Source organism: Oryzias latipes, chromosome 1 (assembly GCF_053564925.1).
Source record: "Oryzias latipes strain Hd-rR chromosome 1, Olatipes_Hd-rR_3.1".
NCBI lineage: Eukaryota > Metazoa > Chordata > Actinopteri > Beloniformes > Adrianichthyidae > Oryzias > Oryzias latipes.
This window is the reverse complement of record NC_136237.1, coordinates 20255989-20279093: the sequence shown is the minus strand read 5'-3', so window position 1 is coordinate 20279093 and position 23105 is coordinate 20255989. Positions and strand designations below refer to the sequence as shown.

General features: G+C 41.3%; 1 protein-coding gene across 2 annotated transcripts; it reads right to left on the bottom strand.

The window, feature by feature from the left end:
* Nucleotides 1-1741: 1741 nt before the first annotated feature.
* On the bottom strand, nt 1742-19462 carry LOC101159726 (protein FAM193A). Of its 2 annotated transcripts, none has more exons than XM_023958136.2 (23): nt 19053-19462; nt 17286-17360; nt 14182-14424; nt 11190-11365; nt 10933-11100; nt 10437-10683; nt 10228-10352; nt 9977-10124; nt 9813-9887; nt 9656-9730; nt 8799-8911; nt 8141-8383; nt 7890-8043; nt 7578-7724; nt 6610-6888; nt 6208-6430; nt 5745-6122; nt 5114-5390; nt 4805-4991; nt 4404-4643; nt 3424-4294; nt 3012-3093; nt 1742-2820 (listed from the first exon to the last, which is right to left on the bottom strand). In XM_023958136.2, exons 1-23 carry the CDS (start codon nt 19272-19274, stop codon nt 2727-2729), a joined length of 4842 nt encoding a protein of 1613 aa, XP_023813904.1. In that variant the 5' UTR covers nt 19275-19462; the 3' UTR covers nt 1742-2726. The 2 variants fall into 2 exon arrangements, with proteins under 2 accessions (XP_023813904.1, XP_023813909.1); XM_023958141.2 differs by having other exon boundaries at nt 5793-6122.
* Nucleotides 19463-23105: the final 3643 nt, after the last annotated feature.

Here is a 23105-nt window from a genome sequence, read left to right as displayed (position 1 = left end):
GTGAGAAGATCAATGAATTTTCTGCTGGAGTTCTATGGTAATTGTACACAAAGTAGAGCAATGTGTAGAATGTAAGGGCAGCAGTCCAAAGGCTGCCGTCTACTGTTTGACGTACTTCGCAACTGAAACTGAACCTCAGAATCTCCTTGACTCAGTTACTGAGCCACCTTTTTACTGAATATGACTGTTACTTAATTTCCCAAAAAGGGCTTGTACATTAGAATGTGACTCAACTTTCTAGCTTGTTTGAAGCCAGACGCTCACAGAAGCATGTGCAGCAACTTGTATAAACCCTGCCTCTACTTTCAATTTTGATAAACTCCCTTTTTTGCATGATGCCTGTTAGCTTGCTCAACAGCACTGGCAGTGTGAGCAGTCAGCTCAGTTAACATTATCTAAATGTACTTAAGTATTTACATCTTAAGCTACCGGTACTTTGTGTGATTTTCTTCCCCAACAAATGAAAAATGTCTGGATATTGCGTAAGAATCGTGTCCAAATTTCTTCACTAACCCAGTACGCCATTTTGTTGGGGGTGTCCCACTCTACAATTCCAAAATCCAGTAGCTTGGAAATTTCCCAGATGTCTCAGAGAAAAACCAGTAAGCACTAATGCTCATTAGATTAGCAAATAGGCTATAGACTACAACGTATTGTGTTTGAAACATTTATTTTAAGAAAATCTATTTCTAAAAATCACTGAAGTTTTCATCTTCAGAACACAGTGGATCAAAGTTTTCATATTTATAAGGTTTTTACTATGCGTGACATCATATTTGCCCTGTAAAAATAAATAATAGAAAGTAGCAAATGTCTGAATTGCATTGGATAGGTTGTGTCCAAATTTCCTCATTACCATCTAGCTACCAAAAGACTATGTAGTGCAGGACAATGGTGCCCTGAATTTTAAAAGCAATTCAGACACTATGCTCACTACTTTTTTATAAACACCAAAAACGACGTCACAGATTTCCCAAAGTAAAAGATGAATAAGAATGAGCCTTGTTTTTATATACCCACTGTGTTCTGGTCATAAAAACTTGGATGGTTTACAAAAATAAAAAAAACTCCTTTTTTTTCAAAAATGATAAATCATTAAAATGCAATGCATTATGGTCTAAAACAAGTGAGCATATCTCAATTACGGAGACTTGTGGGAAATTTTTAGAGCACTGAATTTTGGAATTGTAGACTATGTCTATTCCCTCCCTACTCCCTAACTACTAAAAACTGATCTGGTGCTCCAAGTAGTGGGAAGTAAAGGAATTTGGACACAACCGGAGATCCGGACAGCCCTACAAAATGGCTAACACACTATATAGGATACTAAGTATTGAAGGAAATCGGACACAACCATAGTCTTTTAGGGGGTAAGGTGAGCGAATTCAGGCATAGCAAAGGTTGGCATGAAGCTACTAGCTACACACAGCTTCCTCAATTCTTAACCAAAGAAAATACCTGCTTTAATCAATGCAATAAATAAATATTCCTTTGTTTTTATTTACGTAGAACAGAGAATTATGGGGTTTACTTTATAGCTTAGTTTGAAAAATGTCAGTGAAAAGGAGATCAATCTATGTGTGAAGGCACTGTTCTGCACCAGGCCAAAGAGCGGCTGTTGCTAGCCTAAAGACAAAAGCTTAATATGTTTTGTGAAAAAGTCATTTTCCATCTCATTTGGTTCTTTTAGTAAAATTCTAACTGCTGGATAGAGAAAAATAAATAATCACATAGTGAACTATTGATTTAAATGTATATTTCTTAGAAAGCGTAAATGCCTCTTGACATTTTCTTTCTGCATATAGAAAAAAAAATAGGATTTAACACAAGACACATAATTCCTGCCATACTATTCCATCTTTCAAAAAAGAAAGACAAGATTTAATATTACTTAACAATATGTTAAAAAGTAGCCAGTTTGGCTTCAGTGTTAATACAATATACACTCTATGACAGACTGATGGAGAAAGGATAGTTGTTTTCAACTTCATTCTGAAAGGATTCTGATACAAGCCGGCTACAGATCAAAAATAAAGGGAAAAAAAAACGCGACTGATACACTTTTACTCAACAGTTTGTTAAACAGCTTAAAACCAAACAACATTGTCAAGTATCGGGGCTTCCTCCCTTTTATAAAACGGGGTGAAGGGTGTCAGTGACGGGTGTTGGGAAGGTATGGGATTCCCTTGTAAATTGTGTGGATCAGATGTTGTGCTAAGAACGACGGGATAGTAAGCCACAATATCTCAAATAAATCTTTTAATTCAATATATTCTTTTAATTTTTTTTGCAGTCTCCATTATTTTTTCCTCTCTTTTCATTTTCTTTTTTGTTACCCAGAAGGAACTCATCCAGACACAGTATCTTTTGAATGAAGATGAGAATTCTTTTAGACAATGGCTTCTTCTTTTTTTGTTTTGAGTCAAGAGCTCAAATTAGACTAAAAGCACACAAGCACGCAAGGGAATTTGATCAGGTTTAAAGAAGGTTTTTTGTGATTCCTTTTGTGTCATTTCACTTTTTGCACGTGGATCAGTCCAGTGGATCTGTGTCATAACCACATAGGGAGAAGAACAAAGCAAGGCAGCGTGGGTGTTTGAGCAGAGCGGGAGCAAGAGTTCTGGGATAACAGGTGGGAGGTGAAGCGACGGGGATGAACAGTCGAGGGACACGAGTCTGTATAGCATTTAAGGTACTGATGTGAGCCCTGATGGTAGCAGACTCCTTCAATGTGCAGCAAATGTAGCTTTCTTCAAACTGAAGTTGGACCAGTTGATGGAGAGTCTTTGACGCGTCTGCCGGGCAGAGTCCAAGCAGAACCTAAAACAGAGAAGGCAACATCATAGAAATTATCCTTCGATATATCTGCTACGCTCCATTTCTGTTGCTTTAAGTTCAAATCGATATCTTTGGCATTTCTAAAGCCATAAAAACCTTTTTTTTTTGTCATCAAATAGTACTTGTAAAGCAAAATGTGCCAAAAGAATTAGGAGAAAGTTTGTTCTACACACCGTTTAAAATACTCCACCTCCCTCTCTGTTTCGTCCATTTCAGTGCTGTCCAGGTCAATGTCTTTGGGCAAGAATACATCGTCTTGAAAAAAGAAAAACAGAAAAGTTGGATTTCCCTTGATGGAGTTTCATAAAGTTAATCACTCATGCATGGCTCATGTCAGTGGCTGAGGTTGTCAATTTTGGAAATATTTCCTGAATCTAGACCAGTTCCTCATTGCGTGTGCAGTATCACCACTCAGTAGGTTTACCAAAAATGCCCAAGACAGCAGCAAGAAAGCGGATGTGATGGTGGCCTGGTAAGCCAGTACCAAGGTTAGCATGTTCTTGTCTAAATTCCTTAACAAGTAGAAACAAGAGGGGCAATTTGCATGCCATAGTATACTGATCAATGAATGCCAATCATACCAACCTATTGAGCTGTTCATTTTGTCTCCCTTTTTCTTCTTGCCTTTCTTAGACTTTCCCTTGGGCTGCGGTGACTCTGCATTGGGGGCCTTCCCGTTCTGCTGTGTCTGCTCTACGTGAGAAGCTGGAGGGGGAGAAGGTGAAGGGTTCGAAACTGGGGGACTTGCCCTGCCTTCCTTTGTTTGGGGTTGTTGTTGCTGCCTTTTTCCACTGGCACTCCTGTTACTTTTTTCCTCCTTTTGAGCCTGAATGCTTGGAAGAGAAGCAAGAGTCTCGGTGGGCCTTATGCGCTTCGCTTTGGTGTCCGACATTGTGGCTATACCATTTTCTAACTTTGCCGTCTCATCGCAGGACTTGGGTAACTCTGAGGCTCTCTTTAAAGCCGCCTCACAAGGAGGGCCTTTCAAAGACTGTTTGACCTTCATTTTACAGCTGATTTCAAGAGAAGACGTGCCATTGTGGAGGGAAACTGCGGACTTGGGGAGGTTGGTCTCATTGGAAAGGCTCTTTTCGATGGGCCGTCTTGGGTTGTGCTGCATGTTGGGTTGGGATAAGGGGTCTAACCTGGGTTCCTTCTGGTCTGGGAGACGTATAAGGGTTTTAAGCAGCTGAGACTTTCCGTTCTGAAGATTATCTAGGACATTCTGAGCCGTCTGTTTGAGGGGTTGGGGGTTGTTGGGAGGAGGAGCAGTGTTTTCCTTTGCTTTCTCTTTCTTTTTCTTCTTGGCAGCGCGGTGATGCTGCAGCTCCTGCAGCCGTAGCAGTTCTTTTTGAAGTGCTGCCTCTTCCTCTTCCTGCCGCCGCCGCCGCTCTTCCAGCAGCTGTTGCTCCTCCCTCTCACGGGCCTCTGCCTCTAGACGAGCCTTTTCCTCCATCTTAGACAAAAAAATATATATAAATATATATATTAAAAAAGTCTTTCACAGCTGTTTTGAGCTCATTTAAACTGACGTGGTGATGAGGAGAAAGTTTAGGTAAATGTACCTTTTTTTGTTTATGCCGTGCTCTTTTGGCTGCCTTCGAACTGGAAGCAGGTTTACTATCAGCACTGTTAATGAACTGCAACAGGTCCTCCACCCGCCTGTGGTCCTCCACCCCTCCATCTCTTTCTATTGTTGGTTGCTGCTCTTCCCGTTTGGGCTGCTCCTCCTTACGCTTGGTCAGGCGCAAGCGTAGCTTTTCCCGCATCTCTGCATAGTTCCGACTAGTTGGAGCGGCTGGTGGCTGTAGAAATACAGTGAATACAAGTGTGTCACTATCAGGAGATGTATGCGTTGACATACCAGTTTTCCCGTGCTCTGGATTATAAGGCGCACAGTTGCTTTTAGGAAAAATTAAGGCTCTTATGGAGGGGAAACTACGGTAATACTTGGAGCAAGTTTTACCCCTCCATGTCCAAAGAACTCGCAGTAGCAGCAGTCGCAGTACTTTCCCTCCTTCTGGTTGGTTGAGGTGGAGGTGGATGAGCTGTGCTCAGAGCAGCTGTCTTCATCCTGACTCTCCTCTCCATCATACGGCCGGTGCTCATAGGAGCCGTTTCCTTCACAGCGATGACCCTCACAGTCAGGATCACTAAAAAAGTAACAAAAAAAACAAAAAAAAACTTTAAAGCAGCCCTTACTGTAGCTCCTTCAACTCACTCTCACACACAAAATAAAGCAAACTCTCCCACTAAGAGTTGGTCTACTTGGTACCTGCAGATACTAGGAGCAGCGCTGACAGAGCCATCCACTGAGGGTGCAGTGGGCTCCATAGGTGGGTGGCAGAGGTCCTGACCAGGCTCCACAAAATCTGGAGCGGCCATCTTAGGGAAAGGCTGCAGGCCCATGGTGGGGAGGTGTGCAGTGGGTGCTGGAGGTAAGGAGGGGCCGGAGAGAGGAGGAAGAGAGGTCAGTCCTGCAGACCCACTTCTGGGAGAGGCTGGAGGGAGTTGCCTATGGTCCTCTTTAGCCAAACTGTGAAAAATGTCATCTGTAGAAGACAAAAATGGTAAAAATTACTTATTTTTAAACGTATATTTTAGATTTATTTACAAAGCTCAAACGTGACATTCGTCTATTTGCAGAAATTTCCCCAGTTGAATACAATTTTCGGTCTTGAATAATAACCGTGCAGCAACCGGAGCTAAAGGATACATTTCTGTAAATGTGACATTTTTATTTCCAAAAATAATTTTAGAAAAAAAAACATATTGACCTGAATTTGATACTGATGTTCTGAAAAATCAGTCACTCTTGAAGAGTAAAGTTATTGGCTTTTATTGGATGTTTTACTTTAATACACTTTGAGTACAAACCTAAGCAGGACTACCACTTCCTATATTACCTATAGAGTTGGTTCTTTTAGATGCTACGTTGGTGGGTGGGTTATTACTTGACTGGACAGTGGTGGCAGTGCAGGACACAGACGACGTGGCAGCAGAAGTAGCCATTACTACTCTGTTGGTTTCCATGAAGGCATCCTGGAAGTTGTAGAGACACTTCTTCTTGGCGGCAGTCTTCTTCAGTTCTTTGGCTTCTGAAGAGGAGCAGGACGATGATGAAGACGAGGACGACGAAGACGAAGAGGAGGATGAGAGCGATGAAGAGAAGGATGAAGAAGATGGGGGTAATGGTGTGGGCAGTGAGAGGTGCTCCCCTTGGGGGCCAACACATGACGTGGAGGGGAGGGGCGTGTCGGTGTGGGGTTGTCCAAGCATGTCACCTGTTGATGGTAGCAGAAATTGAATGCAGACGATGCAAGTGTAAACAGAGAAGTGGCCCCGGTTTGGCTTCGGGAGGCAGCTCACCCTGAAAACATTCGGGCAGCAGCGTGGATGGATTCCAGCTCTTCATCACAGCAGCATCCCACAAATTCTCAAACTTGAGAGACAGGCACTGAAGTGAGCTGTTCCAGTCGCCCGTCCCGCCAGAGCCACTGAAGCAGTTCTGGTAGACGTGCTCTGGTAACGACGTGCTGAAGGCGGGCTGCTTGGACGCAGTGTGGTTTGATGAAGGGTTTGGAGACAGAGGCTTCAACAGGAAAATGTCACAATTTAGTTTTTATGTGGGAAAAATACAAACAAATACAATAAAAGCAACATTACAATTTTAGATGCGTTTAAAAAACTTGTAGAAATAATTTTTCACAATAATATGATTTTAAAAAAAAGTAATAACCCAACTTATTATGCATAAAGAGTGACACTTACCTTAGTGTGTGTGAGAGGTGGACTGGATGGATACAGTGTGGGGTGAATTAGGGGCCGGGAGAAGTTGTGCAGGGGCATGTGGCCGTGAATGTGTGGGTAAAGGTGGAGGGCGGGGTGTGCTGGGGCAGTTTTGCCATCGGGGAAGAACTGGTGTCCGACAGCGGGTGGAGGGATTGCATGGAGTCTGCTGGGGGGCAAACAAGACGCAGAGTCCAGGGGAGAGGCGCTGGGGTCCTGGTTGCACACGTGACACTCACAGGCATGCTGTAGCTCTTCTACCTGATGAGGATCATACGTGTTATTAAGAACAATGTGGTTTTACAAACACCCTAAAGAAACAATTGAACGAAAACTGTGGTTTGGGTGTTTTTAACATGCTAATGTCGCACTTTTCTGTTGATGGAGGAGATATTTAAAGAAAGTTAGGCTTACATTTGCATTTCTTTATTCAAATAGTTGTGAATCAGGGGCAGACGAGAAAATGCCGTTTGAAAAAGCTTTTAGTTCTCATGTAGAAAATAAACTAGGCGGGCCACAAGCTCCACTCCATTCTGATGCTGCCCACAACTCAGGTGGATTTCTAATGAACTACTGCTGCTGCTCTGCAGAAATTATGTCCTGGAAAATGACAATTTAAAAAGAAATTGCCTAAAGGCAGCATAATTATAATCAAAGACCCCCGGGTAGGCTTTTAAAATAGATCAAAAGATGATCAAAATGAAACTTTAAAGATTAGACAATGTATTTTTTGTTGTTAGGACATGAATAAAGAGGGTAACTTTTTTATTTGACCCTAAAAAGAACTTGTTTTGATTTCAAGGCTAGCATGTTTTCAGTTGGGCTTTTCTGCTTAATGTGTATTTTTGGAATAGTAAAAACAAGAACTCTGACAATTTTTGGATGTCACTCACTTCAAAAGTTCAGAGATGATCAAACTAAAACCAAAAGGAAAGTTCAACATTGGATACCTGCTGATGGTTATAAGACAGAGGAGAGCAGTCAGATTTTCCAGGGCAATGTTCGTCCTGCTGCCCCGGGGGCTCCTCTCGACCATCACAGTTCGTTTCCTCCTCGTCACCCTCTGAAGAGCTGCTGCTGCAGGTAATGTGCTGCGACTGTGATGCCAACGCATAGGGGGGAAAAAAAAGGGAATTAAAAAATTAGCAGGGCTTCCTCAAACTAACAGTAAACTGCTCTCAATGAATGTAAAGTCTGTTTAATCATCCAGAAACTCAGCAGGGGAAATTCACAGGCAGTCTCGGTCGATTTTTGCAACTCACCACGGCCTTCAGCGCCACGCTTTGGCCATCTCCGTTGATGGTTTTAAGGCCATTCACAGCAGCTGTGACAATGCCGTTTCCCTCATAACTGCCCATGGGGTAGATGTCCCCAAACTTATTAGACAATGGAGGCACTTCGTCATCGTCGCTAATGCTGTAACAAATCAAATGAACACAGTAAACGGATTTCCCCCCTTTTTTTTAGTAAAAATTATTCTAAAGCCGACTGCGGTGGTGATGTAACAGCTTACAAAGTGCTGACATCCCCTTCAGGGAGAATGAGGCGTGGATGCTGCTGGATGGTGATGGGAGAGCTGGAGTTGGACCCAGATGCTGAACTTTCAGAGGAAAGGCTGGGGGGGTGCACCTCTGCCAGGTAGTTCCGTGGGGACTCCCCTTTCAAGGGAAGCTTAATATGCAGGTCTTCGGAGATGGGCGAGTCCATGATGCCACATGTTAGGATGTGGGAGAGACTGCAGTCATCACATGTGCACCTAGTGAAAGAAAAACCACCAACAATAAAGAAATCAACACTAAATATTCGTTCAAATTCCCATAATAACATTTAAAATAAAGTTTTAGAAAATGTTTACAGGAATAGAATTATTCCAAATTTATCCAGATAAACCTTTTATTCTGAACTCCTGCCTAATCTAATAATCTTTGTTTATAGTTTGCAGAACTGGAAAGAGTTTGTCACTTTATGATGTTTTGCTGTGATTGATGTGAGAGGAACACATAGGAAAAAGGAATTTGGAAGTCTATATATCCATCTATTTCATCCATTAAAAGTTTGTTGCACCTGCTTAACGATCAATAAAAGATCTAACTTAATCATAAAAAGCGTAAATGACTCAGGAGAGGGAACCTAAAGCTTTAGAATGACTTCTGAGAGTGAGGACATCCTACCTCCTTCTGTAGTTGCAGTTCGGACAGTCTGGAATATTTAGACGAGATGACAGCATTCTCATTGTGTCCGTGAAGTTACTGTCGGCAGCTGCTGGCCTCTTACTGTTGAGTGACTGGAGAAAAAAGCAGATGTTACAAAAGTCCAAAGCCAACGTAGGGGTGCTTTTACTTTAGAATACTCTATAGGCCCGGGTTTAAGGAACCCAAAAAATAAAAGGCTTCCACGCAGAGAAAACACCAGGAAACAACCAACAGTTCCTCCCAACAGCTATTTGTTTATAATCATAAGCAGGTAAAGCGGCTTCTCTCACTTAAAGCTTTTCATTAGGCGAGATTGTTTGGATTTACGGCGTAAAATGTTTTTTGTTTTGTTTATTTCGACCAAGTTCGCTTAATTTGGTCCGGATTGAGTTCAAAACCTTGTTTGGTCTTTATTCAGACTGCAGTCCACCGGAGTTTTCTGTTACGAACCAACGCTTGTAAACAAAACCATGTGACTAAAGATCTCCTCAACCATTGGCCCAGTATTACAAGGGTGGGGCAAAAAACAAGCAAAGGAATAATGGAAGTCCTGGGCTATGCAATCCTTGTCGATAAAGTTCCTATATTCAAACGTTATATTTCGATGACCATTCTTGAATGTCTGTATCAAAGTCAGCTGCAGCACCTGAGGAGACGACAGCTAAGAAGTGTTTATGACATATAGATTGTTGGGAAAACAATGAGAAGCAATGTGTAACATGTTAAAAGTTCTTTTAATGAGCCTGCATTCATCCGACCAGATTTCATTGAGTTGCCGTGTCTCATCGTCATGGTTACTTCATTCCTACTCTGTTTACATCCTCGTTATTTCGTACCTGCTCCTCCGTGGACCTTCGATGCTTGAAGAACTCCCAGTCTTCCTTTAATATTCGCTGCTTTGACTTCAAAGTCTAGAGATGAATCAATACAGTCTTAAAAAACTTCAAACAGAAAGCGAGGTAAAAATGTCCAGATGGAGCATTAAACGCTCACGTTTTTGCTGATCAAAGACTTGTGTGGCTCTGTTCTTTGGTTGGAGACACCCTGACCGTCCACCTTGAAAAGCAGCTGCAAAACAGATAGTAACTATAGCAGGACGCACCTCTATTCACAGAAACCTTTGTTTGGCTCATCAATTAAAAAATAACTATAGATACCTGTTGATCTACATAGTCATCAATCCGCTTTTCACATTCCTGCCATTCAGCAGCAACAGAGGACATCTCACGCTGCAGCTGGTCGTAGTTCTCTAACAAGGTCCGATACGTGTCTTCATTGTAGGAATCGTGAGAGGCTGTACCAAGTCTGGGGGGAAAAAATTCGAAGGGATGAGAAGTTTAACTACAGGTGTATTAATAACTATTGGATAAAAAACAGAAGACAACTCAGGGATAGAAATCTGCCTTACTTCAGCTGTGCAATGAGTGCGGGTAAACTGCTGTGTAAGACGGGATCCGAAAACACTAGACTCTCAAAAAGGTGCTTGTTGTGCAGCTCCCATGTCACCTGAAATTTCTGGAGATGCTCATTCTCCTGAGGTAAAAAAAAAACAGAGAATAGAAGAAAAATTAACTATATGCACAGACGATTTCTTTAGATTAAAATAGCTAAACTAACCAGGGTAAGTAGGAAGCTGCTGATGGTTCGTGCAGCTTGGCAAAGGGCACTGTATTCTTCTAGAAGCAGCGAAATGAACTGATGGGCTTGAGGGGGACCCTGAGCGGCAACCACGATCCCAGACAGTCCTGCAGATTTAGAACCTGCGGAAAGGTGCTTCAGTAGCCTCATCTTCACTTCCAAGACATACTCTCGAGCCTGCTGCTCCAACCGCTGGTAGAGCTGATATGGATCTTTTAAGCACAGTCTACAACAGGAAAAAAAAAACATAGATAAAAAAGAAAAGAAGACAATGAGAAAATTCTGACAACACAAAAAGTTTGATGGCTCATTTTCAACATTAGTCAGCGAGTGACTAAAGAAGTTCTGATTTGACACTTTATCACTTGTTTTCCTCTAAAACTTGAAAAAGAGCTGCTGCATGAAGTCAAAGCTTCTCCATTCACACTCATCTGATTGCTGTAAACATTTCGTTAAGTTCCACTGGTGACATTACCGGTCCACAAGTTCTTTCATGCCTTCTTTGTCTCTCTCTAGTGGCTGGTCGTGGTCATCTGCGAGCGGCGTTCCCGTCTGACGGTAGATGCAGCGTACCAGGTATCGAACTTCTGACCAGTGGTTCTGCAGTTGCTGTGACTCCCTCTCCGACTCCACTGAGATTTCCCTGTGTTTTTCACCAACCCACAAGATTCCAAATCAACACAAATTTGAGGTAAATGCAGCTTTGCTTCCATCGAAGGAACCTAGGCTGACCGTCTCTCGTTGCAGGCTTCACAGCTACAAACGGTGTCAGAAGGCATTTGTGCGCTGAGGTCCGAGGCAGGGAGCATGGGTAGTGTAGGTGCACCAGTGGTCAGTCTGTCTGCTGCTCCCACCTCTTGGCCCAAGTTTCCATTACCCACAGGCATGTGCAGAGGAAAGTCCTGGCCCTGCGGAGAACAGAAAGAAAACAGCTGATGAGACCATTTGACTAGAGTATCTGCAAAAAAATAAATGTAAATAAGTGAAGTATAACTTTAACAAATGATAAATTTTTGATTTTCTCATTATCCTAGATCATTTTTAAAAATTCAGTTGAAGTAGTTTTGACTCTGTAGTCTGATTGGGGAAAAGGATTTTTTGGGTGGCTAATTTAAAAAAAAAAAAGCCAATGAATTAAAATATTTTTAATAAACTGTTTTTTTTAATTTTGCAATTAAAAAAAATGAATCTTAGGTTTTTGAGGTAACAATGCTTTATTTTGATATCTAAGAACAGCAAATGCCATCATTTTATTCAGAGAGAAAGCTCTGCAGCTTTATATGAACTGGATTTCATTAGATAAAAATAATATTTTTGCCTAAAAGCTCTTTTTATTTATTTGAGTCAACCAATAAATAAAGAATTGAGCAATTGAAATCATTTCTTCTGTACTAGATGAGGATTTCTTTTACTAACAAAAGTGATACATCTAACACATGCATATATATATATAATACATATAACTGACTTTATATTAAGTGATGTGTTGATTTTTTTTTAAAGTTTAATTAATTTAATGAATATATTTACACAAGTTCAGTAAAGTAAAAGTTAATTGTTGCATCCCTACTGTATGCCAGTAAGTTTATGTTGAAAGTGTCAAACAGGCGTGTCGTGATAAGCTTGACAAATGATGGGATTGATAGGATTTATTACATTACATCAGGCTTAGTATGACTAGTATAGTCAATTGAAAGTGTTTTCTGTATTGCTATTTGCTTATTAGCAAATTAAAAAAAAGATTTTTCTGAATTTGTATTTTTTTGTTGTTGTTTTGTAAAACACAAGTTACCGAAACAAAATCATTCATTCATTCCTCTTCTAAACCGGTTTTATCCCTTTCAGGGTCATGGGGCTGCTGGAGCCTATCCCGGCCACTCATGCGAAGACAAAGGACGTCTTGGACAGGTCACCAGTCTGTCATAGGGCCACATATTGCACACCCATGGAAACTCACATTCACACTTGGGGACAGGTTAGAGTAGGCAATTAACCTATGAAGCATGATTTTGGACGGTGGGGAAAACCCATGAACGGGGGAGAACAGAAAGGTCCCCATTGGTGTTCTGTTTTAGGTCCCCCAGCCAGGCCTGGAACCGGGGGCATTGTTGCTCCATCTCAACAGGCTTTTCTAGTTGTAGCAGCTCTACTACATGAAAGAAGTCTCTAGCCACAAATCAAACACTCATTTTAGCTGCTTTATTTGCAATATCATACTTTTACTCATAACTGAGGATAGGAAACAGAGAAAAAAGTAGATGGAAAATTTGCCGTTTGACCACAATCACTCCTTTGCTTCTAAACAAACCTTCCAAGATATTCTGCCAGGTGGAGAAAAGACTCACTTCTAACCCAAAGACAAGTCAGGACCTTCAGTCATGTTGCTAAACATGAAGAATTTATAAACACTGATTACTATATGACAACAATCATTTATAGTAGTAGTGCTGTCGATACTAAATACATTTATTTTATGTGACTCATTAATTCCTTCATTACAGTTGTATTGGTGCTGAATATCCATGAGACTCACATAAAACACTAACAGCAGCTTCAGTCCATCATGCCTTTCATGATGACAAAGTTTGAATTTCACCAGGTTGTGATAAAGGAGCTCCACTCAATACTGCCACCTTTTGGCAGTAGTCACAAACTGATAACATTTACAGACAAAAAGTTGTTATTAATGCAATCAAAACCAAAATTTTCTATTGAAATATTAATCTTTTCTTTGAATTGTTGTCCAACAACACATTCATCCCCCATCGAATTCCTGCTGAACCACCAAGTTCTTTCAAAGCTAATTTTGTTGACATTCAGAAGTTGCCTTCCAACTGCATCAAACAAGGACAGAACAACAATGTAATGAGGATCTGTTCTTTACACCTTGACAGCATGGCCAGAAACTGAACATCATTGTAATGACACCAGTAAAATGAACTCATCAGCAATCCCTCTCTGGTGGAAAATCACTGAAACTACAGAATTTTGACCAGTAGAACTGCACGATGAGGAAAACTTGCGATTAGCGATATTAGTGATCAATACTGCGTTGACCATGTAACTTGCGATACATAAACAAAGACCAAAACATATAAATACACGATTTCCATTTCACTGGAACAGTATGATTCAAATAAGAGTCAACATAACTTCAATTACACTCCAAATGACCCTCGTCTACATAGGAGGCAGGCATCTAACATCAAAAGGGTCCACCCGATCGGTCAAGTGCATAAAGGGGTTTATTTGATTCCTTAAATACTTCAAGCTGCCATAATATTGTTTTAGCACATTTAAGGTAACCATTTATAGCAATTTTTACAGACTTTAGCAATATACGTATTGCACAGCTTGATATCGCGAAAACGATAAATTTGAATTTATTGTGCAGGCCTGTTGACCAGGAAACGTTAAAAGGTGGAGAGAGAGAAAAAAACACTAGGTTTTACTTTGTAGGTGTTGAAATGTCTTATTTACAAAATATCACTTTAAACCTCTTAAGAATAAAGAACTAGGCACATAGCATTTGTTCAACTGAACCCATCATTTATGAGAGACTGGAGCAACTGGTCCAGAGGCAGTTATTTAGTTTGGGAAACCAAAAACTATGTGTGTGTGTGTGTGCTCAGCTGTTGGATCAAAAATCCAACAGCTGAGCGTTTGGCGGTCACAGCCATATTTCTTTACCAGCTCCACACATCTTCATACACCGCAGACTTACAGGTAGTGACTGCTCCAGCGTGTTCCGTCTGTCCTCCTTCTCCACAGTGCGCCTACAGTCGGTGCACACCCACAAAGGCAGCTGGAGAGCGCTGGGCGTGTTGGAGAGCTGGGCTGTGCCGTTCTGGCCCAAGATGCCTGGCTCTGAAGGCACAACAGAGTCTTTCCGCTCACACCTGCACAAGAGGCAGCGATCGCCGGCTGTGTACGGCGCCCTCTGGTTCAGGCCAAACGTGAAAGGAGTCTGTGGTGAAGCATAAAATAAAGAAATTAATTAGTGAGGTACAATTTCCATTTAATAAAGGAAGTTTGTTTTAAAGCAAAAACATTTATTTTTGTACATTGATATACATTTCTAAAATGTAATATTTGTAAAGGATTTTGTCCAAAATACCATTCATCTGCCAACACCATTTTCCACATTTGAATTTTTCTGCTTTGTCAACTGAAGTCAGACTCCAAGAACAAGCAGCTGTCTAAACAAGCCAGATTCACATTATTAAAGTTACTGCAACACACTTCCTTCAGACACAAACAAGAAAGCAACTTGCACACATTTAACATAGGCTGTATTCAGAGAATTTCATAGAAATGTGTCAAGAAATCACTCAAGGTTTTTCTGACTAAATCAATGCTTTGCAACAGCCTTTGCAGCCATTCAGGACTGCATGGGTTTGTGCTGCTCCAAACCACATTAAGCATCAACGCCATGAAAGTCTGTTTAGTAGAGACAATTCAATATTTCCACTAGTATTTACCTCTTTTATATTTTTTTAAGATTAATTTAATATAATCAGCTCTATTCGCTTTATTTTATTCTATGCAATGACACAACCGTTTTGGCAATATACTGCATTTTCCGCATCTTATTAAATAAATACTGTTATGATAATAAACATGCAAAATAGCTCGTCAAATTAAATTACCTAATAAATTAATAAACTGCAAAACACTATGAAACACACAAATAAGTTGGGCAGACTTTAGCCATGGACCCTAATATCGAGTTATTTGAAGGGTCACTCTATTATAGTTACAATTTTGTTCCATACTTTAGCAGGAGTAGCGATTACATTAAAGGTTATCCTGGAATTAGGGAAAATGTTTAATAGAGCAAATTTTGACCATTTTTTTTTAACAAAATGTATATTTAAGTCTATTTCTATATTAAAAAAAGGACCATTAACTTATATTTCGGATGACATTACCGGTACTTCTTATAAACAAAATAAAACAGTACAACATGATCGTGTAGAACAATTTACACATTTAATCTCAGGTAAGAATCTATAACTAGGATACTTAAACATTAGCAACAGATATCATTCTATTTATTGTTACTGTGCTTTCAAAAAAGTCAAAATTGCTTGAAAAGAGTTAGGCTAGGAAGATAATGAAATAAAAATACGTTTTTCAAAAATGATCTTCATATAGTTTCAGGTGTTTCCTTAACGTTAAAACAAATCATGCAAAGTTATTTCACTAGCAAAAACGGTGATGAATAATAGCAAACAAAAGGAGACAAAAGGATAATCATAACCATTCGCACTTTTTGAAAATCAGCTTTTCTGAGCACTGCTCTCCCTTTATTCAATGGTTTCTATACATGCTGATGACAGTAGCTGGAAGTATTTTGGGGATCCTCTAAATTAAATAAAAATGATGACAGATTATATTGGCCGACATAAATTCTGGGTATTTGATTTAATCTAACTATGTTAATTTTTAGCACAAAATACTAGACTGACAAAATCCTGAAACATTCGGCAAAGATTTACTTTGTTTATATTCACTTGTTCTCTGCTTTAAAAGCAGTTGTTGGTTCTGTCAGACAGCCTGTGTGTAACTCTTTTGTGCTATAACGCTGTTCTGTGTAGCAGCCAATGCCGTTGCATTCTGTACCACCTTAGTACGGTCCGAGCGGTGGTCACACAGCAGTTACACAAAGTTCAGATCTATCTCAGTGGGTGCACTTGAATCATGGAATGAAGGCCTAATTTTTGGAAGTAAAGACCTGATGAAGTAAGATCTCAAACTGAAAACATTGCACAATAAACATTGAGGCTAACATGTTAATCCCCCTGCTGGCAATGATAAAAGGCTGCAAGTTCAAGTTCATTTTGCTCTTTTGAAGGCCAACCTGATCGTTTGAATCTGCTATAATTGTGTTTCTTGAAGAAAAGACGAGCCGAATAACAGCACAGTAAAGAAAAAAGAAACACACCACCAGGAAACAGACTTTGATAGAGTGTTTCGCAAAAACAATGAATGGGATTTTTTATTTTTCCTCATGCTCATAATTCCCACTGATTCAGCATTAACCTGCTGTAGTTATTTTCCTACAATTCTTTAAGCTTGTAATTTATTTTTTAGCATTGCCAAGCTCTAAGTGCATTTCTCTTTAAACAAACAAAGGTGTGCATGGGTCTGCAATATCTTAGAGACACAAAGTATGCCTAGAGCAGCAAAGCGTACACTTAAGTGTACCAAGTAAAATCAGGAAAAAGATTGGAAAAGTAAAAATTGTCAATGTTGTGCACTGAAAACACTTAAGCTCCAATCCGTTTATAGCATTTTTCCCCATTTTTACCGATTAGTGCTCATATTAGACAAGACCGCCTCAAACTGGCAGCTGTGTGAGTAATTTGATTTATTTTTCCCCATTCATATAAAATTGCTTTTACAGAGATTTCAAACTAAAACACTTTGACCAAAGTAACATGAAGAACTTTAAAGTATAAAATGAAGTTTTATTTTGACAGCTAATCATCTGTAGAATGATTGGCTCTTTGGAATAAAAGCCAAACTTAATTTTAGCACAAAAACTTTTAATAGATGTGTGTTTTTCCACAACTTAATTTAGAAACAACCTTTTGGGAAAATCTAAAGTTTTGACACCACATCCACCTTTTTTGTGCAGACCAGCTTGTATCAGTGACACTACTCTCCTTTGCTGAATGCAGCATAAGTGAAGCAGATCAAAATGAGACAAGATGACATCGTGTCAGACACAGTCTTTCACAAAAAGTTTGTTTAAAAAGAATATTTCTGCTAATGACATCATCTTGGGAAAAAAAATCTAGCACAAAGCAGATTTAAGATTACCTGGAGGACTCCGGAGAAGTCAGCATTGACGGGCCCTTCTGTAAACTGTGGAGTGACGTTGTTGTTCACTTTGATCTGAAGAATAAAAAAATGAAAAATCTCTGTGATTACACTGACAAAAAACTAAACCAAAGTTCTATTTTTATGTTGAAATAACACAAAAAAATGTATGTAACAGAGTTAATATGTTGCCAGCAATCATAATAAACACCCATTCCAAGGAAAATGTTATCTTTGGGTGTTTTCTACAATATTCTTTTGTCATTTTTCTGAAGATGGAGGAAATATAAAATGAAAATTAATCTTTAAATTGCATTTTTGAGCATATCCTTATTAAAATCATTGTGAATCAGGAGCAGACAAAAAAAAGCAGTTTGAAAAAGCCTGAAGCAGCGACATAGAAGCTAGAATCAACAAGCCACAATCTCCCTGATCAGCTCCATTCTCACGCATATACTTGCAGACGACTAGATCCATGTACGTCTTTATTTTCCAGCTGGATAGCTCCAACATTGCTTGCCTTTTTTTTTATACCCATAAAGAGTAGGCGGGGGCTGTGAGGGTCTGTAAGCTAGCGGGAAAGCATGTAAACAGAGGAATGATGGGAAGTTAGGGGAGGCTTATTCCACACCAACATTTCAGAGGCGACTTTCTAATGAACACCTGCCGTTCTGCAGAAACTATATCTTACAAAAAAATAACACAGGTTTTTTTTTTTGCTTAAAAAAACAGCATAATCACAATTACAAGACCACTCAACACGCTTTAAAAACAGATCAAATGATGATCGGAGTGGATTTTTAATACATGCAATAACTGCCATATAAATGCCTTGATAACAAAATGCTATTATGGCACAGGAAGATAAAATTTACGTCTTAAAGGGAGGGAAAAAACGGCGATTGAGTCCATTTGTACGCCTTAAAGAAAACCGAACAATGTGTGCAATAGCTGCACATGACATTACTGATTGAACTTGACAACAACAACAAAAAACTAAACCCAAATTCAATTAGCCTATTTCATTTGAGGCCAATCTACAAAATTACTCTTGTAAAACTGTATTTTATTTCATCTATTTAAATAAAAGAAACGTACTGAAACTGTATCTGTAGGCTATTGGAGGTGTTTCATGTTTTACTTGATACACATGTTTGGAAAACATGCTAGTCATGGTTACACGGTTCGTACAGTAACAAATTATTCACCTTTATCTTCATTTGTAGTCAAATATGAACATAACTGGCAAAACAGCGCACAGACTCAGTCATATGGTCTCATATTGTGGGTGCTGTTAGCATTTGCTAGCAATAATGGTTTCTGGAAGGTAGTCTGTAAACCAATTGTGTGAATCTATTGCTACTCCTGGATAATCTTGGCTTGACCAGCGTAATCTCCACCTACACGGGCTGTATTAGCACAAAATAATGCATCCTGTTGACCAAGCTGTTGTTAAGATAGTCACAAACTCCCGAATTACACCTAATGATAGGTGAGACTGCGGAGAGTAAAGTTAGCTTAATGTTTACGACTGTTTTCCAAAGCACATCAACTAGAAAAATGCTACCTAGCTTAGCCTTAGCCGAGTCAACTTTTAATTTAAGTATAAAACTGTGCTTATGACTATTCGTAATAAGCACAGTTTAATTACTCGTTTCCCACTCAGCTAGCTTAGTTGCCTCTTCGCATGATTGTCAGGCCCGAATAAGATGGGTTATAACAGTGCTAGCTTTGACATCCACCGGTTTCCATCGTATGACAATTTACCTCTCCGTCAACAGCCGTCATGGAGCCCATGTTTCCGCCGAGCGTACTCCCAGATGTTAAAAAGCTGACGACAGAAGCAGGTGTTGGTGTTCCTGCGCAGCCCAGGGCCGGAGCGACACCGGCCTTGCCGCTGCTGGTGTTGAGGACGGCACTGCAGCTACTGCCACCGCCCCGCTTGTTCTTCCTGCGTTTAGCCCCCCGTTTAGCATCGGTTGGACTCATTTTCTCCACAAACTTAGACGAGACAACCCTCCGTTCTGATTTGCCGGAGTCTCAAGTGGAATGCTTGGTCCTCTCACTCAAAGTGTGAATCCAGGATAGCGATTTAGAAACTCCCAAAAAGACAGACACTCAGTCCCACCAAAGTGCAAACTGACTTCATAGATTCCAATATGGCCTCTATTCGGATTGCTTCAACCAGGCTCAGCTTGCGCAGACGTGCTCGCCCCACCCAAGCGGTCATGGGAAATGGTGTTTCTGGAAACAACTACAGGAAGACAATTGAATCGGTTAGTTCAAAAGGGGCCCAAGTCAACAATTCTTTTTTTTTTAACTAGAGATATAATATGTTCAGTGGCGGTTCTACCCTGAATTACTCCCCGGGCGAGACCCTCCTCTGGCGCCCCCCCAATAAAGTCACTTTGTCCGTTTATTGTAACTGAAACTAAGAAATTGATATAAAAAAAAGATGTTTATCAGAATTCTGCACTGCATTATAACAGTTATCGGAACATAAAAATAAAAAAAAAAGGCTATCAGCATGGCAAAAATACAGTTAGGAAATATTTAATCAAACACAAATAAATAATCTAAAATAAATATTATAAACTACAAATCACACTAATAATACACTAGAATAAATGTAACTGCAGCACTAAGAACAGAAAACACTAACTAAAACCTAACCTTTGTGGCCTTCCTTGATGCAAGCTTGTCAATAACGTCATCATATGAAATCTGCTCCCCCCCCTGCATGATTGATATTAACAACAGCAGGTTAGTGAGTTGCTCCTGAGACTTTGGTGACCTCAGGTATGACTTGATCAACTGGAGTTTTGAAAAGCTAACAGCAGCAGCAGCAGCAGCAGCAGCAGCAGCAGCTGCAGCTGCAGCAGCAGCAGCAGCATGCTACCATCACAGCTTATTTAACATTATGAACTAATATACAACAGTAAAACACAACAAAAACTTTGATAAGCAGAGCAGACAGACACACGAATCATAACTAATGTTACAAGTTAAGGCAGAGCAAACACTTAAGAAGAAAATCTTAAAAATGACGTTATTTACAATATGTGGGCCTACTTCAGTTTTGGTCATGATAGACCAAACAAGAGATTTTTCCTCTGCAACGTTGTTGTTGTTGGAGGGCAGGTAGCATTCGAATTTAGAAAACGTGCATCTAGCTATGCGATAATACCCTTTTCTTTGTCTCTTTTCTCCTCTTCTTCTCTTTTCTTTCTAAATTGGGCACCAGCTTTGACCTTTTTTTCTCCATATTTCAGATGTTTCTGCATTTAGCATAAATGTCCTGACATAGGTATCAAGTCTGTCGACTAAACCAACTGTCATCTTAGTGAAAACATTGTTTTGTTTTCCCATTTTTATTTGGGCATTTCACACAAAAATAACCAAAAAAGCATGATTTTTTTATACCTTTTTTATACCCGAAGCCCCCCCTTCGTCACACATTTCCAGCAGGAGCGCGTGCAGCTGCACCCAGGGGCACCAATTCGCTACATGGCGGCGCAGTTTTTATGTTTTCAGCAAGCACTGAGCCCTGGCCTGTGACCGTCGCACCCCTGGAAGAAGATCCAGCCAGGTTTTGCGCTCCCTGCTCGCCTCTCAACCTGCACCCTTCACCCCGCGCCCCCTCCCTTCTCCTTCTTCACCCCGCGCCCCCTCCCTTCTCCTTCTTCACCCCGCGCCCCCTCCCTTCTCCCTCTTCACCCCGCGCCCCCTCCCTTCTCCTTCTCACACACATTTGCGTGTACTTCTCAAAGACAGGAGGGAGCGCAGGGCGGGGCGGGGGCGCCGCCAGGTTTCAGGCTGTTACAAACTCTGTGATATAAAAAAACCAATAGTGGTGCATAAAGTATTTTACAAGGGCTGAGCCGCTGGCGCCGCCCCTCCGTCATTTTTCCGCCCCGGGCGATCGCCCGTATGGCCCGTGCCTAAAACCGCTACTGAATATGTTCTATGGTCTTGAAGGGAAAAGTTATCTGATTATGTGCAAAAAAAAGTCCCAAGTCCGTTGTTATGTATTGACTATGCTTGAAATTTAAGATGCATTAAGTGCAAAATTCCTGGACTTGGGCCTCTCTTGTATGGGTTTAGCTTTATCCCATAAATTGCAGCACTAGTTATCCAATATGGCAGCGCCCCTGTTTAATTCAAGAAGGGCCCAAGTCCAGAGACTTTGCTAGTCCTCTGAAATTATAAAAGTGAGGTGCTTCATATTAAAGCATTTGTAAGCTATGAACTGGTGCTAAATCTGGGTAAAGTATTAATCATTTGGTGTAGCCTCCCTTTAAACTATGCAATTAAAATCATTTCCTGGAAAAACAAACCTCTTGGACTTGGGCCCCTTTTGAACTAACCGATTCAATTGAATGTCAAATGGGTAAGATCTGGGAAAAACTGAACATTAATCGAACACTGTTTTTATGAATTCTCCAGAACCCAGCCACATCAAAGCCTGCTTCTTTTATTTTTATTTTTATGTATTTTTACTCCAATTGTCATGACTAGAACGCGGAGGAAGACCCAGATGCTGAAAACCCAGAAGGCAGAGGCAGGTGAGTGAAGAAGTTTTTATTTTCTTAATGTTTCTTGCGGTTGTTGATGGTGTAGTGGGTAATCGTGGCTGTGGCTCTCGAGTGCAGATCCAGAATTTCCAGAGCGGGAGCGAGACAATGTTCGTGGGCAGGATCTTGAAGCCTGGTGTGGCGTGGTGATCTTGATAAGCGTGGACGCTCGGTGGCGTAGCCGTGGTCTAGATGAGGACAGCGGCTGTGGCTCTCAGTGGCAGGAAACGTCAGCGGAGGAAGGCTGAGGCTGTAGCTGCTCCAGATGGTGAACTCAGAGGCTGAGGCTCTCAGTGGCAGGAAACGTCAGCGGTAGAAGGCTGAGGCTGTAGCTGCTCCAGATGGTGAACTCAGGTGACTCTCGTGGCGTGATAAGGTAACCTGAGTGCAGAGGACAAGACAAGGTTAACTTAGTGCAGAGACTAAGGGGCCAGACGTAGAGCTTCAGGAGACAAAGGCACCGTCAGGGTTAACGGACTGGCGATGATTGCTGGAGCTGGGTCTCCTTAAGAAGAGCAGAGGCTTGATGAGGTGAGTAGTCACAGCTGAGGGAGATGAGCAGCAGCTGCTGGAGAGGGAGGAGTCTGACAGGCCACCATGACAGTACCCCCCCCCTCAACGACCGCCTCCAGGCGGTCCAGGGCAGCGATCCGGATGATCACGGAAGAAGTCGCAGATGAGGGAAGGGTCGAGGATGAGGGAACGGGAGACCCATGAACGTTCCTCAGGACCGTACCCTTCCCAATCCACCAGGTACTGGTGACCACGGCCACGGCGACGGATATCCAGGACACGAGAAGCAGTGAACGCCGGAGCCCCATCAATGATACGGGCGGGTGGTGGGGAAGCGGAAGGCGGGCACAAAGGGCTGTCCAGAACAGGTTTAATGTGAGAGATGTGGAATGTGGGGTGCACCTTGAGTGCGGCAGGCAGACGTAGGCGGACACAGGAGGGGTTGAGAATGCGGTCAATGACGTAGGGGCCGATGAATCTAGGTGCCAGTTTACGAGATGAGACCTGCAACGGGATGTTTTTAGACGAGAGCCACACCTTTTGACCGACCTGGTACGAGGGACCCGCCACCCTGTGACGGTTGGCGATCCTGCAGTTGTCCTCCTTAGTGCGAAGCAGGGCCTCTCTAGTCTGGTTCCAGACACGCTGGCAGCGCTGGAGATGGTGCTGAACAGACGGAACGGCGAGGTCTAGCTCCTGAGCGGGGAACAGAGGAGAAAAACCCAACGAAGCT